General features: G+C 44.6%; 1 protein-coding gene across 1 annotated transcript in view; it reads left to right on the top strand.

Moving 5' to 3' along the window:
- LOC130114453 (cGMP-inhibited 3',5'-cyclic phosphodiesterase 3A-like) overlaps positions 1–18597 on the top strand; it is a 140263-nt gene that overhangs the window by 107859 nt on the left and 13807 nt on the right. Inside the window, 8 exon segments of the mRNA XM_056282334.1 lie at positions 3358–3458; positions 9384–9457; positions 10246–10397; positions 11947–12084; positions 12619–12730; positions 14177–14290; positions 15179–15378; positions 17029–17232. Coding sequence (XP_056138309.1) covers positions 3358–3458; positions 9384–9457; positions 10246–10397; positions 11947–12084; positions 12619–12730; positions 14177–14290; positions 15179–15378; positions 17029–17232 — 1095 coding nt within the window.

The raw sequence follows: 18597 nt of genomic DNA, 5'->3' as shown, positions 1-18597 counted from the left end.
ATGGACCGTGTGTGCACTGCGAGCCAGAACGGCAATATGCCCCTCACGCAAAGGCATCAACCTGAATAACCAAGACATGCACAGATCCTAAGACTATACCCTGAGATTCCCGTTTCACACGAGTGTCATGCTTCAAAGTCTCTGTGCATGTGTGTGTATGTGTGGTGTGTGGTGTGTGTGTGTGGATTGCCAGGGCTCTTGAGAGGGTAATGTTGCAGTTAAACAGAAAGCGTGCAGATGAGGTGAACCAGCTGAAATGTCAAAAGGCATCATAAACACAGCATAAAACCGCCAGTATTTGTTGCTGCTATCAGATATTTCACCAGTAAATCAATTTGCACGAGAAAACAAGCACAGACCTTTTGACTATCACCGTGGTTTTGATTAGTTTGTCAACTGTTTCAGCCTAATTTACAGCAATCAGCACGGAGGTTGGATTTCCACACAATTACCTTATGTTAAACTTGGTGTATATTTAGTCAGTCTTGAATAAGATTACATCAGATGAACTTTAATGTTCCCCATCATGGAAACTTCAAATTGTTGCAGCAGGAAAATTGAGCGATAGATGCAAATAAAATAATCTACAAAGTACAAATAACCATCATGAAACGTATCATGTAAAAATGGGGAGAATTAAAGTTAACAACTCAATAGAAATACTGTTCTATAAACAATTTTGGAAGCAGCGATACGGTCTGTGGCAGCGGGGGCCTTGAGTCATGTTAAGCCAGCTTGTGACCTTAAGGTCCCTGGTCCGAAATCCCTGTGGGCCGACCAACGCTGTCAATTTGGTGGTTTTGGGTTTTCAAAGTTTAATAACTTATGGGAAAAAAACCCCCAAAACAAAACAATACTGACCTGCCGCTCCTGTATGCTCCTAGAATTGCATTAAAATGTTGCACAAAAAAGTTATGATAAGATCTCCCTAAAACGACCATGAGCAGTCAAAATGACCACGCGTAATTTGCGCGTGATCGTGTGCGTCATGTCACTATTTACGACGTGTGTTGGTCGCGTCATTTCCTTTGCGGAGTTCATCGCTCTGTCCTGGAGACACACTAGCGTCCTCCAGTGGAGAGTAATGGTCTAAACTAGATTTCTGATTATTGCCAACATGTCTGGGTACAGACGCCGTTACAGACGCACCATGACTACCACCGAGGCGTGGCGGCATTTACAGGCGTTGGACAGCGGCCATTTTCAATGGTTTGAAAAATAGTATTAAAGTTGTTAAAATGTTAATTTTGGTGTCAGTCGTTTCTTAACAGACAAACTAACATGTGCAACGCATTAATATCTCAGTTGGGTATTTATCCTGACAGAATAAAGAGTTTAAAACCCGTGGGCGGTCGCCCATGGTCGTTTTAGGCAGGAGTGAAATCCCGGTCGTTCTAGCGTTAACAACTACTGCCGGTGTGCCCTTTGGCATAGCACGTCACCTCAAGCTGCCGAAGTGCAGCTGCACAGTGGGCAGCATCTGTGAATGAAACGTAGGGATGATGCTGGGGGGAACAAAGCGGTTGCATTCTTTGGGATTTTCCAAAACAAATTGAACTTTAAACAAAAATATTGGCAATTCAACACAATACAGTCCAGCTGTGTGTATACTATATGTGTGTGTGTGTGTGTGTGTGTGTGTGTGTGTGTGTGTGTGTGTGTGTGTGTGTGTGTGTGTGTGTGTGTGTGTGTGTGTGTGTGTGTGTGTGTGTGTGCGCTGCAGAATAATGTACACTTTGTGTTTGAGATGTGTGCAGCAGTGTAGTGTGACTAGCACATGTTCCTGTTATTGAATATTAACAGAACTTAGAGGAACGGGTTCCCCTTATGTTTTATGCCCCCCCCCCCCCCCCCCCCCCCCCACCACACACACACACACACACATGTTTAGTTTGTCAGATGGACACAGGTCTCCTCCCTGACGGAGGCTTAGCGTTAGGCTGGAAGTAATGTGTAGATGTTTCTTTGCAAGTCCAGCCTGCGGTATGCTGCATCTCACTGTTGGCAAAGTTAGTCGACAAAATGTGTACACGTGTGTTGTGTTTAAGTGTGTGCGTGCGTGCATGTGTTTCGGTGTGTGTATGTGTGGGGCTGCTTTTTAGCCTTTTCTATTTGAATGCAGCATTAGATAATTGGTCTGAGCTCAGAAGTGCAGTGGGAGCGTAATAATTGATGTCATTAAAATTGGAAAATGTTGACGTTGGAAAACTTGTGACTGTCACATCTGTGTGTGACTCATCGACACCCAACAGTGAAAATGGCCTGCATATAATCAGACAGATGCTGGGCTGAACTGAAGTTACTTTTGTGTCGATCGAGACAGCCGAAGTGTGTGTTTGTGTGTGCATATGCAATGCTTGAACTACGTTTGTGTATGTATGCCCCCAAACAAACACGAGCACGTGCGTCTTTAATTGGAACTTAAGCCCTAGTGCAGGACCTCTTGTGCTTTTCAGCATAACTCACAAGGGACCACAATTGTGCACGCTGGCCCACGTGCATGGGTGTGTCCTGGCATACTGTGTGCACAATATCGATGCATAGCTAGCATGTGACACAATCTTTGTGCTGACCTGTGCCTGCCTTGGAGTGCAGAGGCTGCAGATTCTGTGGTGCAGGAGGGAAGCTTGGCCCTCTAAAGTAAAATCATTCAATGCTCCGAAGAAGGTCAAAGACAGAAGTCTGTCAGTCACATGGAGCAGTTAAAATGTCCGTCAGCTAGCTATATTGTATTGAAAGTCAGCTGAGCCCCACATGACCAGCCAGTGACTGCTATTTGAGGCTAACGGGGTATATTTGAAGCTAACAGTGTAACATCGAGTGTCTGAGTGTTGAAGAGAAAAAAAGTAGACATATTTGTATAACAACTCATCCTGCCATAACAATGTGCCAGTGATTCTGAAAACACTTAGCTCAACCATTCATTTTACTGAGCTGTGTGTACACATACTGTGTAGCAGCTGATGCATCACAGATTAGAGTCTGCCTCTCGGGAAATGATCAGAGTCATCACTGACAGGTTAACACTAACTTATGATACACCAAACAGTTTATTCGCAGAATACGTAACCAAGCTTTTGCTAAATAACCTCAGTCACTTCTGTGGAGTGTTGTCCCCCCCCCCCGGAATTGACTCCTGCTCACATCCGAGTCCAGATTCAAACCTGTGCTGTGCTTTACTCAGTTTGAACGTGTATTGTGTATGAACTTATGTTGCATCCTTCTGCAATGTGAAGGATTTCTTGTTCACCGATGTGTTTGGAACCGTGCTTCTCCCAGCAGGTCTGCACGGGCGGGGTTAGTCACGGGTTTGTTTGGCTCTGTTTGTTGGCTATGACAGTGTGATGTCTTACAAAGCTGCCACAGTGTAAGCACACCGGGGGCAGCTTCTGTACACGAATGCCCAGATTCCCGGAGGCGCTTCCCATTACGGCACGGAGGCATGCCCCCAGCGATGGGTCAGCGTAAACAAATAGCTGGGCCTGTCTCTTGTCACACACACCACACATCCACACACACACACACACACACACACACACACACATACGCCATGGTACAGCTTGACCTTTCTGTTTGAGTGCCTAACACCTACTGCTGGAGAGAGAACATCTGGCTGTCTGCAGCCCTCTGTGGGCATGTAGGTCGTTAGCTCTTATTGAGAACGACTTGGTGTAACAGGGCAGGTAGGCATTAGCTACTAGCTTGTGGACGTTTTGGTGACACACGGCCATCGGTTTTGCTTTCACGTCCTGGTCTGTCCTGGTATCCTCCTTATCTATGGCTCGTCATTACTAGTCTTGATTAGGGATATGCATCGTTAAGATTTTAACGGTACTACTACTCTTACCCATACTGCTTATCGATCCGGTACTTTAACGGTACTCTTGTCAGTCGTTTTTGTTATTTTTTTGTAAGAGAGAGAAAAAAAGAAAAGAACATAATTAACATTGCTTTATTTTCCCGTGTCTGGGCAGAGCATTGCTTTTAATCATTAATCCAGGGGTGTGTAATTTAGTTAACTCCGTGTGGCCTCTAGCCTGCTAGCTAGCCTGCTAGCATACATAGTAACATACCTGAGGTGGATGGGCAACGAGAGATGAACTACGAGCTAGGCAGTCGAAATCTGTGCATTTCCCCGCCTGTATTTGATGCACTTCCACTTGATGTTTCGAAAGACTGCTTGTGTTTCCCCCCTTACATGCAACAGACTTGCTGCACTTGTGGCAGCGAGCACTGTCAGCATCGACTCTGGTGAAGTACAACCAGACTTTTGACAGTTTAGTTCTCTCTCCGTCATTGTCACTAAGAGCACTCTGTGTGTGTGTGTGTGTGTGTGTGTGTGTGTGTGTGTGTGTGTGTGTGTGTGTGTGTGTGTGTGTGTGTGTGTGTGTGTGTGTGTGTGTGCCGCCCCTCGGATTGGCAATAGCGAAAATGCGCCATAGACAAACGTCTTAATCATATTGCAAATTACAAACCAAGTTGGTGAGCTAAAAGGTGCAAGATCACATTTATGTAGCCTAAATAAATAGGAAATTTAACCGTTAACGTCAGAGTTTATCAGTGCTACGGCCTTTAATCATTTTGCACCAGTGCCCGTTTAATACCGGGTTTCGGATCCCTAGTCTGGATTGGGTTTCACCATAAAACTCATGAATTCATTCTTCATCTTATTTTGAGGAATGGCGAGATTTAAAAAACAAAACAAAACAACAATTTGTCTTTTATCTGTCCAGTTTAGATCTGTTATCTATACAACGTAGTACATATGATCTAAGTGTGATATTCCCCGAGACAGTTGTAGCACACTTTATTGAAGTAAAAAAAGAAAAGAAAAGAAAAAAACCCTGACTATATTCCCGAGAATTCCAGAAACGCGGGATGAAGCGAAGGAGAGAGACGGAGGAGAAAGGTGAGATGGAGAGGAAAAAGAGAGAGAGTATGAAATGGGAGGAGGAATCAAAGAGCGCAAGTGGGAGGAAAAGTGAAAGGAAGGAGCACATGGCATCCATTGCCCTTTTTCTGCTCCATCATCAAATCTCTACGATCTTAATTGGGATATTAGGCTTCTTTCTCTGCTCTCCCCTTTTTCCATCGTGTCAGCTTTCAGTGACGTATGCACAGCGGGGCTTTGAGAAGGCTAACGGCAGTTTCTGGAGCTAAATTAGAGGCCCACTATCATACAGATCTGGTCAGGGAGCAATTGGACCACCACCACCACCCCTCCTCCTTCACCCCACCCGCACGCACACACATGCACACACACACACACACACGCACACACACACACACATACAGCATCGGCCTCTGAACTTTTATCTCCTCCGCATCTGTGCCAAGAGTAGGTATATTACTGGAAGCAGAGAATAATGGCTGCTGTGTTTACCGTGGCATGGACACTGTTCGTTTGGGCTCGGCGCCAACAGTAATCTGTCAGCGCGCTGAGCGCCAGGGTATAAATCTGGGAGTAAACTGCAGCCGAGTGGCCAATCGGAGCTTTTTGTATGCCTTAGTACACCGAGATAAGTCAAATAGAGGGGTGGAGATTTAGGAAACCAGAAAACAACACTATGATTTATATTATCCCACCGTGGTGTAATTAGCTTGATGAAGGCTCATATTTCTCAGGATGACGTGAAGGGTTTGCGTGAAAGAGCGAGCAAGCGTGCACCAGAGAGGGAAATTGTACATGAAAAAAAAAAGACTCATTTTCCGCTTTGGAAGCACGACTCCCTTTTGACCGTTGTGAAGCACCTCAGCTATGCCGCAAAACTGCTATGTGAAGCAAGAAACTGCATTCGAGCAATGACTCAATTAACTTTGCACAAGGCGAGGAGAAACGCTGCCTTGCACACCACAGCTTGTCCACAGTATGCCGACTGCACCGGGACCGTGCATTCATGACACTCTGTTAGCATAAAGTCCAGTAGTAGCTTAGTTGGTAGTAAACCAAAGATCACCTGACTGATGGCTATTTAGATGGCCTGCGTTATTTACCGCCTGTTCTGCTAGCTTAACGTCAGAAGCTAAGCTTATTCTACCGCGTCGGTGGGACAGGAAGAGCGTCATTCAGTTCCTCAACTTTCATTAAAAGCAAACCTTTTTTTGGCCAAGGGCTGCTGCCAGTCTGGACGTAATACCCCCCCCCCCAACAATAATGCACTAACTGTTCACCCGGCAAACTATCAAACTATTTTATATTCCACACCTGCTAAGCATTACACACAGTAGTCTGACCCGGCGGTGCCAAAACAACAGAACTCTCTTTGCTGGGGCCTCAGAATAATTAGGCGGGGTGGGTACGGCTCGAAAGTGCACAAGAACCAATTTATCAGAAGGAGATAGACACACTGCAGGCCTTTGTGGTCCCGGTGACACCACGCTTTGACGGCAGGTATTTCCTGCTCTCAGACGGCAGGTTATACAACATTTGAGGAGAGGTATTTTAATTGGAGCCACCTCACCAGAGTGCATGGGAAAAGCAGTTGGAAACAGCTGGGAGGCTCCTGCTGGTGTTCCTCAGGGACAACTTCCATCAGGTGCCCGCACGCCAACGTCTTTTCTGTCGAAAAGATGCCGTTTCTTTAATCAGAGCAGATGTTAAGATGCTCTGTTCGGGAAAAGCAATGAGGAAAAGTGAAGTAACGGTCAGCAGTTAAACAAGTCGTATTTCTTTGTCTGCCTCCAACTCATTTTCCAAACAAGTCGAGACAAGGTGTGTTTGTAGATAGATAGCTGTGACCTTTTATTGGGGCTCGCGCTGTGCCTGTCGTAAATTTAAAAGTGGGTGGGCTCTTTCTTCATCTCGTTGTCTCGTTTCTAGCAAGTCATCTGGATCAGCCTCAGTTCTAGGTACAAGTTTTGGTTTGCCTTTTTATTTACCTGTTTATTCTCATTGCATTTCATGCTAATGTGTAGATTCATGACGTTCATCAACGAGTACTTTTCCCAGGGCATATGGTCTGTTTTATGTGTGGACAGCACAGTGGGAAACCCATAAAGAACATTTTGACAACTTTTGCCAAGAAGTGAAACATCAAAGACTGATGCAGTGAAAGGTTTTAGTGGTCCTAATTGTTTGCCATGATTACCAACAACAAATTCTTGCACATTTGTTGTTTTTTCAGTCAAGTATGTGTGAAAGTTTGCAATTGTTCCCCACTGCAAGGCTTATAATGGAACTGTCTTCTGAGTTGGTTTGGAGTCTTTCAGGCCGTGCATGAGCGTTTTAGTGCAGGACAGGTGCAGGGCACAGAGAGAGCTGTGTTGGTTTTGATGCCGTGGCTGTGATGAAACGTTTGGTAAACCCAGTCGCAGGTTCCCAGGGCCTCATATCACCCCTGAGCTCGTCCTGAGATGACACCTATGTTCATCTCATCCTGGACGGAGAAGCTTGTTTTCACTAGGCGTTTTTGATTCTGGGTTTTTCTGTATTCTGGATGGATTCTGGATTTCTTATTCTGGGTAGAGAAGCTTGTTTTCATTAGGTGCTTTTGATTCTGGGGTTTTCTGGATTCTGGATGGATTCTGGATTCTGGGTGAAGCAGCTTGTTTTCACTAGGTGCTTTTGATTCTGGGGTTTTCTGGATTCTGGATGGATTCTGGATAGAGATGCTTGTTTTCACTAGGTGCTTTTGATTCTGCGTTTTTCGAATGAAGTTATGACTCTCACCTTCAATGCTTAATGCACATAAGCCATCTCTTATCCCACGCTAACTACATACAACCTAAATAACCATCCTATCTGTATAAGAGCTAGCATGACAAGGTTACAAATTCATACCAATCTGCAGTCTTGTTGACAATGAGGCATTAATATCCACCATGTGCATGTCACCATAACTAACATTACGCCAGGCTCAGGAAAATGCTACAGAAATATGTTTCAGATTCAGAATGAGTCTGTTTTCATTTCCCTTCTTACATCTCATCTCATCTCATCTCATCTCATCTCATCTCATCTCATCTGATCATCAGCCGCTTCACCGGGGTTGGGTCGCAGTGGCAGCAAGCTAAGTAGGGCACTCCAGATGTCCTTCTCCCAGCAATGCCCTCCAGCTCCTCCTGGGGGTCCCCAATATGTTCCCAGGCCAGATTGGACATGTAGTCCCCCCAGTGAGTTCTGGGTCTATCCCGGGGTCTCCTCCTAGTTGGTTGTCCCCGGAAAACCACCAAAGGAAGACGCCTAGGAGACATCCTAATCAGATGCCCGAACCACCTCAACTGGCTCTTTCGACGTGAAGGAGCAGCGGCTCTACCTCGAGCTCCCTCCGGATGTCTGAGCTCCTCACCCTATCTCTAAAACTGAGCCCAGACACCCTACGGAGGAAACTCGTTTCAGCCGCTTGTATCTGTGGTCTCACCCTTTTGGTCACTACCCAAAGCTCATGACCATAGGTGAGGGTTGGAACGATGATTGACTGGTAAATTGAGAGCTTTGCCTTCTGGCTCAGCTCCTTCTTCACCATAACAGTCTGGTACAACATCTGCATTAATGCTGATGCTGCACCAATCTGCCTGTCAGTCTATGCAATAGATTCATTCTTCAGGCTGTGGGGTTCCTCAACAGGCTGAAAACTCAGACCTTCCACAAAATGACTTTTTGACCGTCTTTCTCACTGTCCGTGTCAGGTGTGCTTGGTGTTTCGGTCTGTGAAGTAATTTTTGCTTTTAATGCACTTTTTGTTTTTAATATTTATTGTGGGTTATTTGTTTTTATGCAACGCTGTGGTCCTTGTGAAACATAATTTCATTCCCTTGTATGTTTGAGACATGCATATGAGGCAATGACAATAGTCTTAGTCAATCTCCCGCGCCATCCTACCCTCACTCGTGAACAAGACCCCAAGATACTTGAACTCCTTCACTTGAGTTGCCCTTCTTACTTTGCTCAAAATTTGGTTTGAAAAATAAAAACTAAATTTCCTCCAGATGTATTGTTTTTTCTTCTTACTTACCAAACTTTCTTTATAGGTAGTGTAATCGTTACAAAATACGTCTTCAGAAAGAGATGATCCATCCATCCACAGGAACTCAAAAGCACGTCTTTTCTGCAACACCGAACATTATGAAACAACGAGTTTTGTATGCATGCACAGCTGCACATGAAATCTGCCACTTTAACACATAGCAATAACATTTTTTTCTAGGGCACAACACATTCATATGCTTAAACCAACTCTCATTGTGTCTCACGTTTACCTTTTTGATAACTGAATGAGGTGTTTCAAGAAGTTTCAAGTGGCGCCAGAGACACATTTATCATAACAGGTGTGAAAGCGAGTTGAATAAATCATGTCTGAAAATAATCTGCATACAAGTTAGAGGAAACAGTCACTATAAATGGAGTTCGGACTTCTAACCTGTGAAGCCTCTGTTGTCCACAGTTGTGGGAGGCCATACATCAGGCTGAGCCATGGAGAGGGCTCCATAGACAAAGGGGACAGAACACAACGGTCAGGTAAAGTCTGTCTTCTGCTTTCAACCTATCTGCCACAAATACCACCAATACTTGATCTAGTTCCCACAAACAGCATGCATACCGCCCCCCCCCCCCATGCATGCACCTGTGAATGTGCACACATACACGGAGGGTTTGTAATCACCCTCCATGCAAAATAACTCTTCTTATTTTATGTGTAGACTATCAATGTTTTTCTGGGGTTTTTTTGGGTTGTTTTTTTTTACCTTGTTCTCAAGTCAAGTACATTGCTCTGCATTTTTATGTACACCATTTACTTGCTTGCTTGGCAGCTTGATTGGTAGCTTGATTGGTAGCTTGATTGATTGATTGATTGATTGATTGATAAATAGAATATTGCTTTGTTTTTGTTTTTAATTCCTCTAGGATTTAGCAGTCTGGTTTGGACCAGACTGATTAATCCTAAGGGTCCATTGATAGGTGATGATGTGGGTACATTGCTGAGAGGAAGTGGGCATGCTGGAATCTCAGCATCCTTTCAAAGGGATGCGACTGTAAAAACCTTAGAGAAAGAAGTAGGTTTAACTAGGTGTACCTAATAGGTCGCGCTAACCTGTTGTCTACACACTCTGTCTAAATCATACAGCTGTCTAATTGCAGTAGTCCATCATTTCATTGTCACACAAGGAACATCAAAATGTTGTTTCCAAGACTTTAGCTATCCCCCCACAGAGACACACACACAAACACTCACCTCACAAGTGCTGCTGGGTGGACCACTTGCATGACGCCTCTGTGGTAATGCTCTATGTCACCTCTTTCGCCAGCAGAGGACCCAGTGGTGGTTTCGTCGGATTATGACAGCACCCACGAAGCCAACCACAGTGACGGCAGTGATGTAGCACACGGAGAGGAGGATGCAGAGGGAGCCAAAAACCCCACCCAGAATGTAATCCTCCACCCCCTAATACCTGCTGAGGTAAGGAGTGGTAAAAGTATGGTTTCCAGTGTACACAGTACTAATGCCAGTACTGTGTATTGCACACCAACCCTGCACAGTTTACATCATGCGGTTTTTCTGTTTTTCATTTTGCCCTTTGTACAAAAATGCTCATTATAAATTCCTTTACCGCACTGCCCATGTGATATTTATAGATGCATTGATACCTTTTAATTCTGAGACACTCCGTGTTTGATGAGCTAAGTCTGCCTACGTCTCCTCCTTTGTGTTTTTCTAGTGAGCGTCCTAAGTCAAATGTTTGAATGTGCAAACTTGCCTGATGAAGAGTAAAGCTGGTCCAGAGTCAAAGCACCTCTGCTCTGGCCTTAGTCAGCCATATAGACACACATTTTAAAGCAGCCACAAATCATCATACTGAAAAGAATAGTTTTACATGCCACCATGAAAGTGTATAAACAAGCGTGCCATATATACATACGCATAAACATACAAGCCCACATACATACAGATGTACAAGTGTGCATACATGTTGTACTTTCAAGACTTAAAGGAAATGCAGGGCCTATACATGTGTAGCAAATTCAGGGAGCAGCCGTGAACCGCCGCAGCCGGGATGCGAACCCGGGTCTCCTGCACCACAGGCGGCTACGTTAACCAGTCAACTAAAGGGTCCGATCCGTTAGCCAACCAGCTAGCGAGTTTAGTCATTCATGATTGTTATGCTACCCCCCTTCTTCAGAAAGCACGTCCCTGCTCTGGGCGCACGTGCCTCCGATGGCCTCACGGTCTCACCATCCCACTTCTGACGCCAATGTAGCGAATTCGGGGGGCAGCCGGGTGCAAACCTGGGTCACCTGCACTACGAATGACTACGTTAACCAGTCGACTAAAGGGTCTGACCCCTCTGCCTCTGGGTGCATGCGCTTCCTATGGCTTCACGGTCTCACCATCCCACTTCTGACACCAATGTAGTGAATTCAGGGGGCAGCCGGGACATGAACCCAGGTCGCCCGCACCACGGGCTACTGCGCTAACCAGTCAACTAAAGGGTCCGACCCCGTTAGTCAACCGGCTAGCGAGTCTAGTCTTCCATGGTCGTTACACATGTATGGGTACAGACATTCTGCAGTCTGTCTGTCATACTGCAAAGTGTACCAGCACAAACTAAAAACCTTCATTTCCCAGACTCTTTGTGAGCCAGCCAGTACGCTTGTAGGTGAAATGCAAATGTTAGGCATATCCATATGTAAACTTTGTGTGATGTGTAGACATGCTATATGGATGTCTGTTATGATCGGCTTTCTCCTTATTTTGGTCTGTATGGACCATAGTGGACATCCATCGACATACGTTACAGCTGGTCTATGAAGTGTTGCTTAGATGGTGCAGTGGTATCCATGAAAGGATATCGAGGGATGTAAGAGTATTTCTGTATGTTTCAAGGCCAAAGTGGTGAAGGAGCTTAGCCAATATTAACTCTTATTACCGATTATTAACTGCGAAGAGATCTGCACAATACAACATCATGTGTTTGGATGTATCACCTGTCTGTGTCATGTCTCTGCAGGACAAACCAATGCTGGCACCAGAGCCGCTGATAATGGATGATTTAGAGCCCCTGATGTGTCAGCTAAACAACTGGAACTTCCCCATCTTCAGCCTGGTGGAGAAGACCAACGGAAAATGTGGACGCATCCTAAGTCAGGTGAGATGGCTCGGCCAACGGGCTGACTGGAGTATCAGTCAAGTGTAAGGAATTTTCATTTGATTTAGGTCTGAATAAATAATGTAATGCTTACTACAACCCGTTATGGATCGTAATCAACAATGAATACACAGAAACACTAGAAACCAAAGGTAATCTGCTCATTTTACCGAGTTCAAGGTGATTACTGTTGCTTTCAGGTTATTTTGCTTCTTAAAGATGTTAATTTAGTCTAAATATAACTGTTAAAGATTGCAATCCTGCAGACCTTTACCATTCAAAATCATTTTCAGCCAATTCAACAAGTAGTCCAGTTCTTTTTTTCAAGGATCTTTGAAGTAATCTAAAGTAATCTTTCGATAAAGTAATCTGATTTGTAACTTCATTATGTTTTTTTCAGTAGCTTTTTTAATGTCCTTACAGATGTACCATTTCAGCGTTATCTCCTTAGCGTTACCCTTTCACACGTAATTCAGTAGTGTGCAGCCCTGCTGATGGCAGCACGCTGTGCTAAAATTATATCTTTTCTGTCAGATTGCTTATAGGCTCTTTGAAGACACTGGCCTATTTGAGACCTTCAAGATCCCGGTCCAAGAATTCATGAACTACTTTCATGCTCTGGAGAATGGCTACAGAGACATACCATGTGAGGCCCAAGCTTGACACCCACCTCCATAATTCACAACATTTCCTCTGTGTGCACACGCTCAGGTGCGGATGCGGTATCAACAGGCGACCGCTAGTGGGAGACTTAATACAGTTTAAACCCTTTTTTTTATCTTCACATCAATGCGCTGCTCCTAAAAGAAACTCAAGCAGCCCAACAGTGCATCCTAGTGGAGGAGATGTAGTCTGTTAAATAGCCTGTTTATTTTCCTCTCGCTCTCTCTCTCTCTCTCTCTCTCTCTCTCTCTCTCTCTCTCTCTCTCTCTCTCTCTCTCTCTCTCTCTCTCTCTCTCTCTCTCTCTCTCTCTCTCTCTCAATTCAATTCAACAGGGCTTTATTGGCATGACCTTATTCAGTTACACAGTATTGCCAAAGCACAAGGTGGTACAAAACAGCACAGTACAGTTTATAACATACAAACAATAAAAAAAAAGTTGCTGTACTGTTAAAAACAAACAAACACTCAACCAACCAATCTAACAATATTTAGTAGTGCAAACGCTAATTGAACTTGAAGGACAAAGGAAGAGAAGAACAAAACAGAGAGAAAAGGAAGAAACCTGTGTGTGTAGGTGTGTGTGTGTGTAGGTGTGTGTGTGTGTAGGTGTGTGTGTGTGTGTGTGTGTGTCGGTGTGTTGACAGGGTGCTCACTCACTGTCCTTCAGATTGTGACATGCAATAATATATTTAGCTGCTGTGTTGCAGCAGCTCAGTGTTGCCAGATTTGAGTAGCCCAATCAGAGCCCTGAACCTGCCCAAAAATAGCCCCCTTTTCTTTTTTTTTGAACTGCCGTTCAGTAGAAGGTTTCTCTGTCCGTCCGGTGTATGTATGTAACAGTAATTATGTTTATCAGAGCCATTTTTACCCGCCCAATCAAATAAAAAGTAACCCAATCTGGCAACACTGTTGCAGCTTGTCTTCTCCTCCCCCACTAGGATGGCTAGACTGCTGATGTCAGGGAGGCTTCTGAAGTTTGGGTGGATCTGTTCAATTTTGGGGTAGTAATGATTTCTAATTTGGTTATACTTAGGACAGATGATGATGAAGTGCAGCTCTGTCTCCACCTCTCCCATGTCGCAGTGTGAGCACAGCCTTTCTTCTGCCGGCAGCCATGTTTTTCTGTGTCAGTCTTTTTCTACGGCCAGGCCGTGCTCACTGAGTCTGAACTTCGTCAAGGTGGTTCTCAGTTTGGTATCAGTCACTGTGTGCAGATATTCTGCCACGCTGTACTGTCTGTTTAGAGCCAGATAGCATTGCATTTTATGTTGGTTTTTAGTTTGTGTGTCCCAATAAGTAATATAATTTAGTTTTTGTTGGGTTATAATTTGATGGATTCTGATGTTCTGGTCCTCTCTCTCTCTCTCTCTCTCTCTCTCTCTCTCTCTGTCTCTCTGTGTGTCTCTGTCTCTCCTTCTCATGCCCCAGATCACAACAGAATCCATGCCACAGATGTACTACATGCAGTCTGGTACCTTACCACGCAGGCCGTCCCTGACCTGCCTAGTCTCATTAATGACCATGGCTCTGCCAGTGATTCAGGTATTCCCACCTGTGCACATATGCACGAATGCATGCATGTTGGCATGCATATGTGCATGAACACATACGTGTATGTTTACGTGCACATTTTGGCTAGTGACTATATGTCCATAAATATATGCTTATACGTACTCGCATCCATGCAAACATGTGTTTAAAGATATTGTTGGTTGACAGCCAGTCCTACAGTTTGATAATTTTACAAATTATTCTGCAAAAATCTCCCTTCTTTTGCTTTTTTTTTTTTTTACTTTTGTGAAACCAACATGACCATAAAATTTTTCTTTATGTAGGTCAACCTTCTTTTTTTTTTTTCTCTCCCAGTCTGCCTGCAGCCTTTGTGCCTCACTGACAGCCATCTCATTAACTTTAGAGCATCGAACCTGCTGCAGGAATATGTGTTGAGGTTTTATTCCCAGCTTGACTTATCTTACTCTGGCTTTTGGCTCCTGCTTTTACGCATCAAACATCATTTGAAGTCAGGAGCAGCATGAAATTGCAGGCAGATTAGAGTTCCCCCTCACCCATATTTCCATAACCTAATTTGTATGCTTTACGAGGGCCATCCCTTTGATCCATATATAAGTGGATTTTAAGGTCTAAGTGCATTTGTGCTGGTGTGTGTGTGTGTGCGTGTGCGTGTGTGTGTGTGTGTGTGTATGTATGTGTGTGTGTGCGTGTGCGCGTGTGTGTGTATGTGTGTGTGTGTGTGTGTGTGTGTGTGTGCGCATGCGCGTGCATGCGTGGATGTGTGTGTATCTGTGTGCTTGCATGTGTGCGTCTGTTCCTGTGTGTGCATATTGGTACATTCAAGTGCTGGTTTATATGATCACATAAACACAAATGTGTGTAAACGAGTGCACTCTCCTTTTCCCCCCTTCTGGCCAGACTCTGACAGTGGCATAACGCACAGTCATATGGGCTTCCTGGTTTCTAAGACCTACACTGTGTCTGAGGATGGGTACGGATGCCTGTCAGGCCTCATACCCGCTCTAGAGCTCATGGCACTTTACGTGGCAGCTGCCATGCACGACTACGACCACCCCGGGAGGACCAACGCCTTCTTAGTGGCCACCAGTGCTCCACAGGTAAGCATGTTATTCAGCCTATCTACTACTACTACTTTCGGCTGCCCCCGTTAGGGGTCGCCACAGCGGAGCATCTGTTTCCATTTCTTCCCGTCTTCTGCATTTTCCTCTGTCCCACCAGCCACCTGCATGTCCTCCCTCACCACATCCATAAACCTCCTCTTTTCCATATTCAGCATCCTTCTCCCAATATACCCAGCATCTCTCCTCCACACATGTCCAAGCCATCTCAATCTTTCCTCTTTTGCTTTGTCTCCAAACTGTCCAACTTGAGCTGTCCCTCTAATATAATCATTCCTAATCAGCCTATGCTGCACAAAAACCCTTGTTCACCCAATACGGTAGATATGGTGGTGACCCGGGATGTGTGCAGTGTGGATGGAAGGAGTGTATGTGGCGAGTTGACTGACCTTTAGATCATGTCACATACTCATTGACCCATCAGACTGCTATTTAAGTTTCTCTAGGAGCAGATTAGAAATGAGCTTTCTGGAATTATATAGACTATAGCTGTATCAGCTCCTCTTTCTTGACCCTTTGTGTGCGTGTGTGTGTGTGTGTGTGTATGCATGCATGCATGCATGCATGTTTGTTTATCCTTGCATTACATACGTGTATGCTTGGTTCTATGCTTGTCTTGATGCATGCTTAATGATCCAGATAAGGAAATCCCAGAAAATCAATCAGTTCATCTGGACACAAAGTTAAGTGGGAGGAAAGTTTCATTACTCATCTAAGTGACTTCACCAGTCTCAGCTGACTGCAGGTATCCTCACCCTTACAAACATTATAGGTGCATAGCAAATTAAACCGGCGATCGGTTTCAAATGCCGTGACCAACAACCAAGGCAGTCATTTTGACGGTTTTGGATTTTCAATGTTTAACAACTTTGTGGGGAAAAAAAGATACAGACCTGCCGTTCCCTGAGTGCTCCTAAAATTGCATATATTTGCATTAAAATTAGTTTTAGATCAATTGCGCAAAAAAAGTTATGATAAGATCTACCTAAAACGACCATGAGTGGTCAAAATGATGGCTTGTAATTTGCACGTGATCGTGTGTGTCATGTCACTATTTATGACGTGTGTTGGTCGCATTATTTCCTTCACGGAGTTCATTGCTCTGTCCTAGAAACACACTAGCGTCCTCCAGTGCAGAGTAATGGTCTAAACTTGATTTTTGATTATTGCCAACATGTCTGGTTACAGACGCCGTTTCAGACGCACCATGACTACCACCGAGGCGTTGCAGTGTTTACAGGCGTTGGACAGCGGCCATTTTACATTGTTTAAAAATAGTATTAAAGTTGTTAACATGTTTATTTTGGTGTCAGTCGTTTCGTAACAGACATACTAACATATGCAATGCATTAATATCTCAATTGGGTATTTATCTTGACAGAATATAGAGTTTAAAAACCGGCCGTCATTTTGAGGGCCCATGGTCGTTTTAGGTAGGAGTGAAGTGGCGGTCGTTCTAGTGTTACAGTGGCCATGTGTACTATTCACAGAGGATTGGAGAAGAGCTGCATCAGAGCATTGTAAGATGCTTCTATATTTGTGTTACCGTGTGTGTGTGTCTGTGTTCCATTGGCTGTGTGCATGCCTGTGTGTGTTTATATCTCTTTATATGTGCATCTGTGCATGCAGGCAGTGCTTTACAATGACCGATCGGTTCTGGAGAACCACCATGCTGCCTCGGCCTGGAACCTCTTCATGTCCCGACCGGAGTTCAACTTCCTTGTCAACCTCGACCACGTGGAGTTCAAGCGTTTCCGTTTCCTGGTCATTGAGGCCATCCTGGCCACCGACCTGAAGAAGCACTTTGACTTCCTGGCGGAGTTCAATGCCAAGGTATGTTTTGGAAAAGAAAAAAAAAACTTTAAAAGAGTTCAGCAGTGAGTTGTTTGATTGAGATATGAAGACATGACGTCCCATTGGAGAGATGTTTATTCACAAAGTATAACATATTAGTTAATTAGTTCATTACTAGTTAATTACTAGATTGCTCATTTCTGGAAGAGGTGCTGGATGCTCTGATGCAGCAGTAACGTTGGATTATGAATACTTACCTTCAAATAAGAAATGTAAAATTTCAGTAAGTGTGTTATTTATCACTGTTGTTCATTTTGAAAAATTGGACAGGCTGGATCGTCTCGTCTCCTTTGAAATATCGGCATCTTTTTCCCCCCATTTCTTTCACTCTCATGTGAATACATCCATAAAGACATACGTACCAAGACCGTAACAGCGGTTAAAACAATGAAGGTTCAGTAAAAGGGAAATGGCCAGAGGATTTTGGTTTCACAGAACTCTACAGGATCAGAAATATATTCAGCTCATCTCAAACAATACTAACCTTCCCACAGCTTTTCAGGAACTAATTTCGGTTGTGGACAGGATTTTGGCTTTCAGTTTAGAACGGTCTTAAGATTTTCCACTTGCTGGCATTAATAGAAGACTTGTGGTATTAAACAGCCAGGCTCTGTCCACTAGCTTAAACCTGACTGGCTTAGCACCAACACCAACAGCTCGGTTCCTCACAGTGGTTCAACCTGCTCTCTCATCTCCCTTTTTCACTTCTTGGAGGCAAACTAGCTTTCTATGAAAAACTCATCAAAATTTGCACTTGTTCTATTCAGCTTCCAGGGTTATTAGGGTGGAATGATAAGACTCTAGGGAGTCTGACATTTGCCCTCTAAAGATTCATAGGTCACGTAGCGCTCTATTTCGTTGCCTACCAATGGGGATCGTCGGATTGAATCCTCGTGTTACCTTCCACTTGGTCGGGCGTCCCTACAGACACAATTGGCCGTGTCTGCGGTTGGGAAGCCGGATGTGGGTATGTGTCCTGGTCGCTGCACTAGTGCCTCCTCTACGGGGGGAGGGGGCACTGGGGTGGAATAGCGTGATCCTCCAGTGTGCTACGTGCTCCTGGCGAAACTCCTCACTGTCAGGTGAAAAGAAGCGGCTGGCGACTCCACGTGTATGGGAGGAGGCCTGTGGTAGTCTGCAGCCCTCCCCGGATCGGCAGAGGGGGCGGAGCAGCGACTGGGACGGCTCGGAAGAGTGGGGTAATTGGCCGGGTACAATTGGGGAGAAAAAGGGTGAAAAAATAAATAATTAAAAAAGGAGTCATAGCTCACTAAGCCTACCTAGAAATGATGTGAGCTTCATCCTGCCAAGCAAAGTCAATACACATTGAGGTCACGATCAAAA

Source organism: Lampris incognitus, chromosome 6 (genome assembly GCF_029633865.1).
Source record: "Lampris incognitus isolate fLamInc1 chromosome 6, fLamInc1.hap2, whole genome shotgun sequence".
In the NCBI taxonomy this organism is placed as follows: domain Eukaryota; kingdom Metazoa; phylum Chordata; class Actinopteri; order Lampriformes; family Lampridae; genus Lampris; species Lampris incognitus.
The sequence above is the reverse complement of the archived record's forward strand: the minus strand, read 5'-3'. Positions and strand labels throughout refer to the sequence as shown.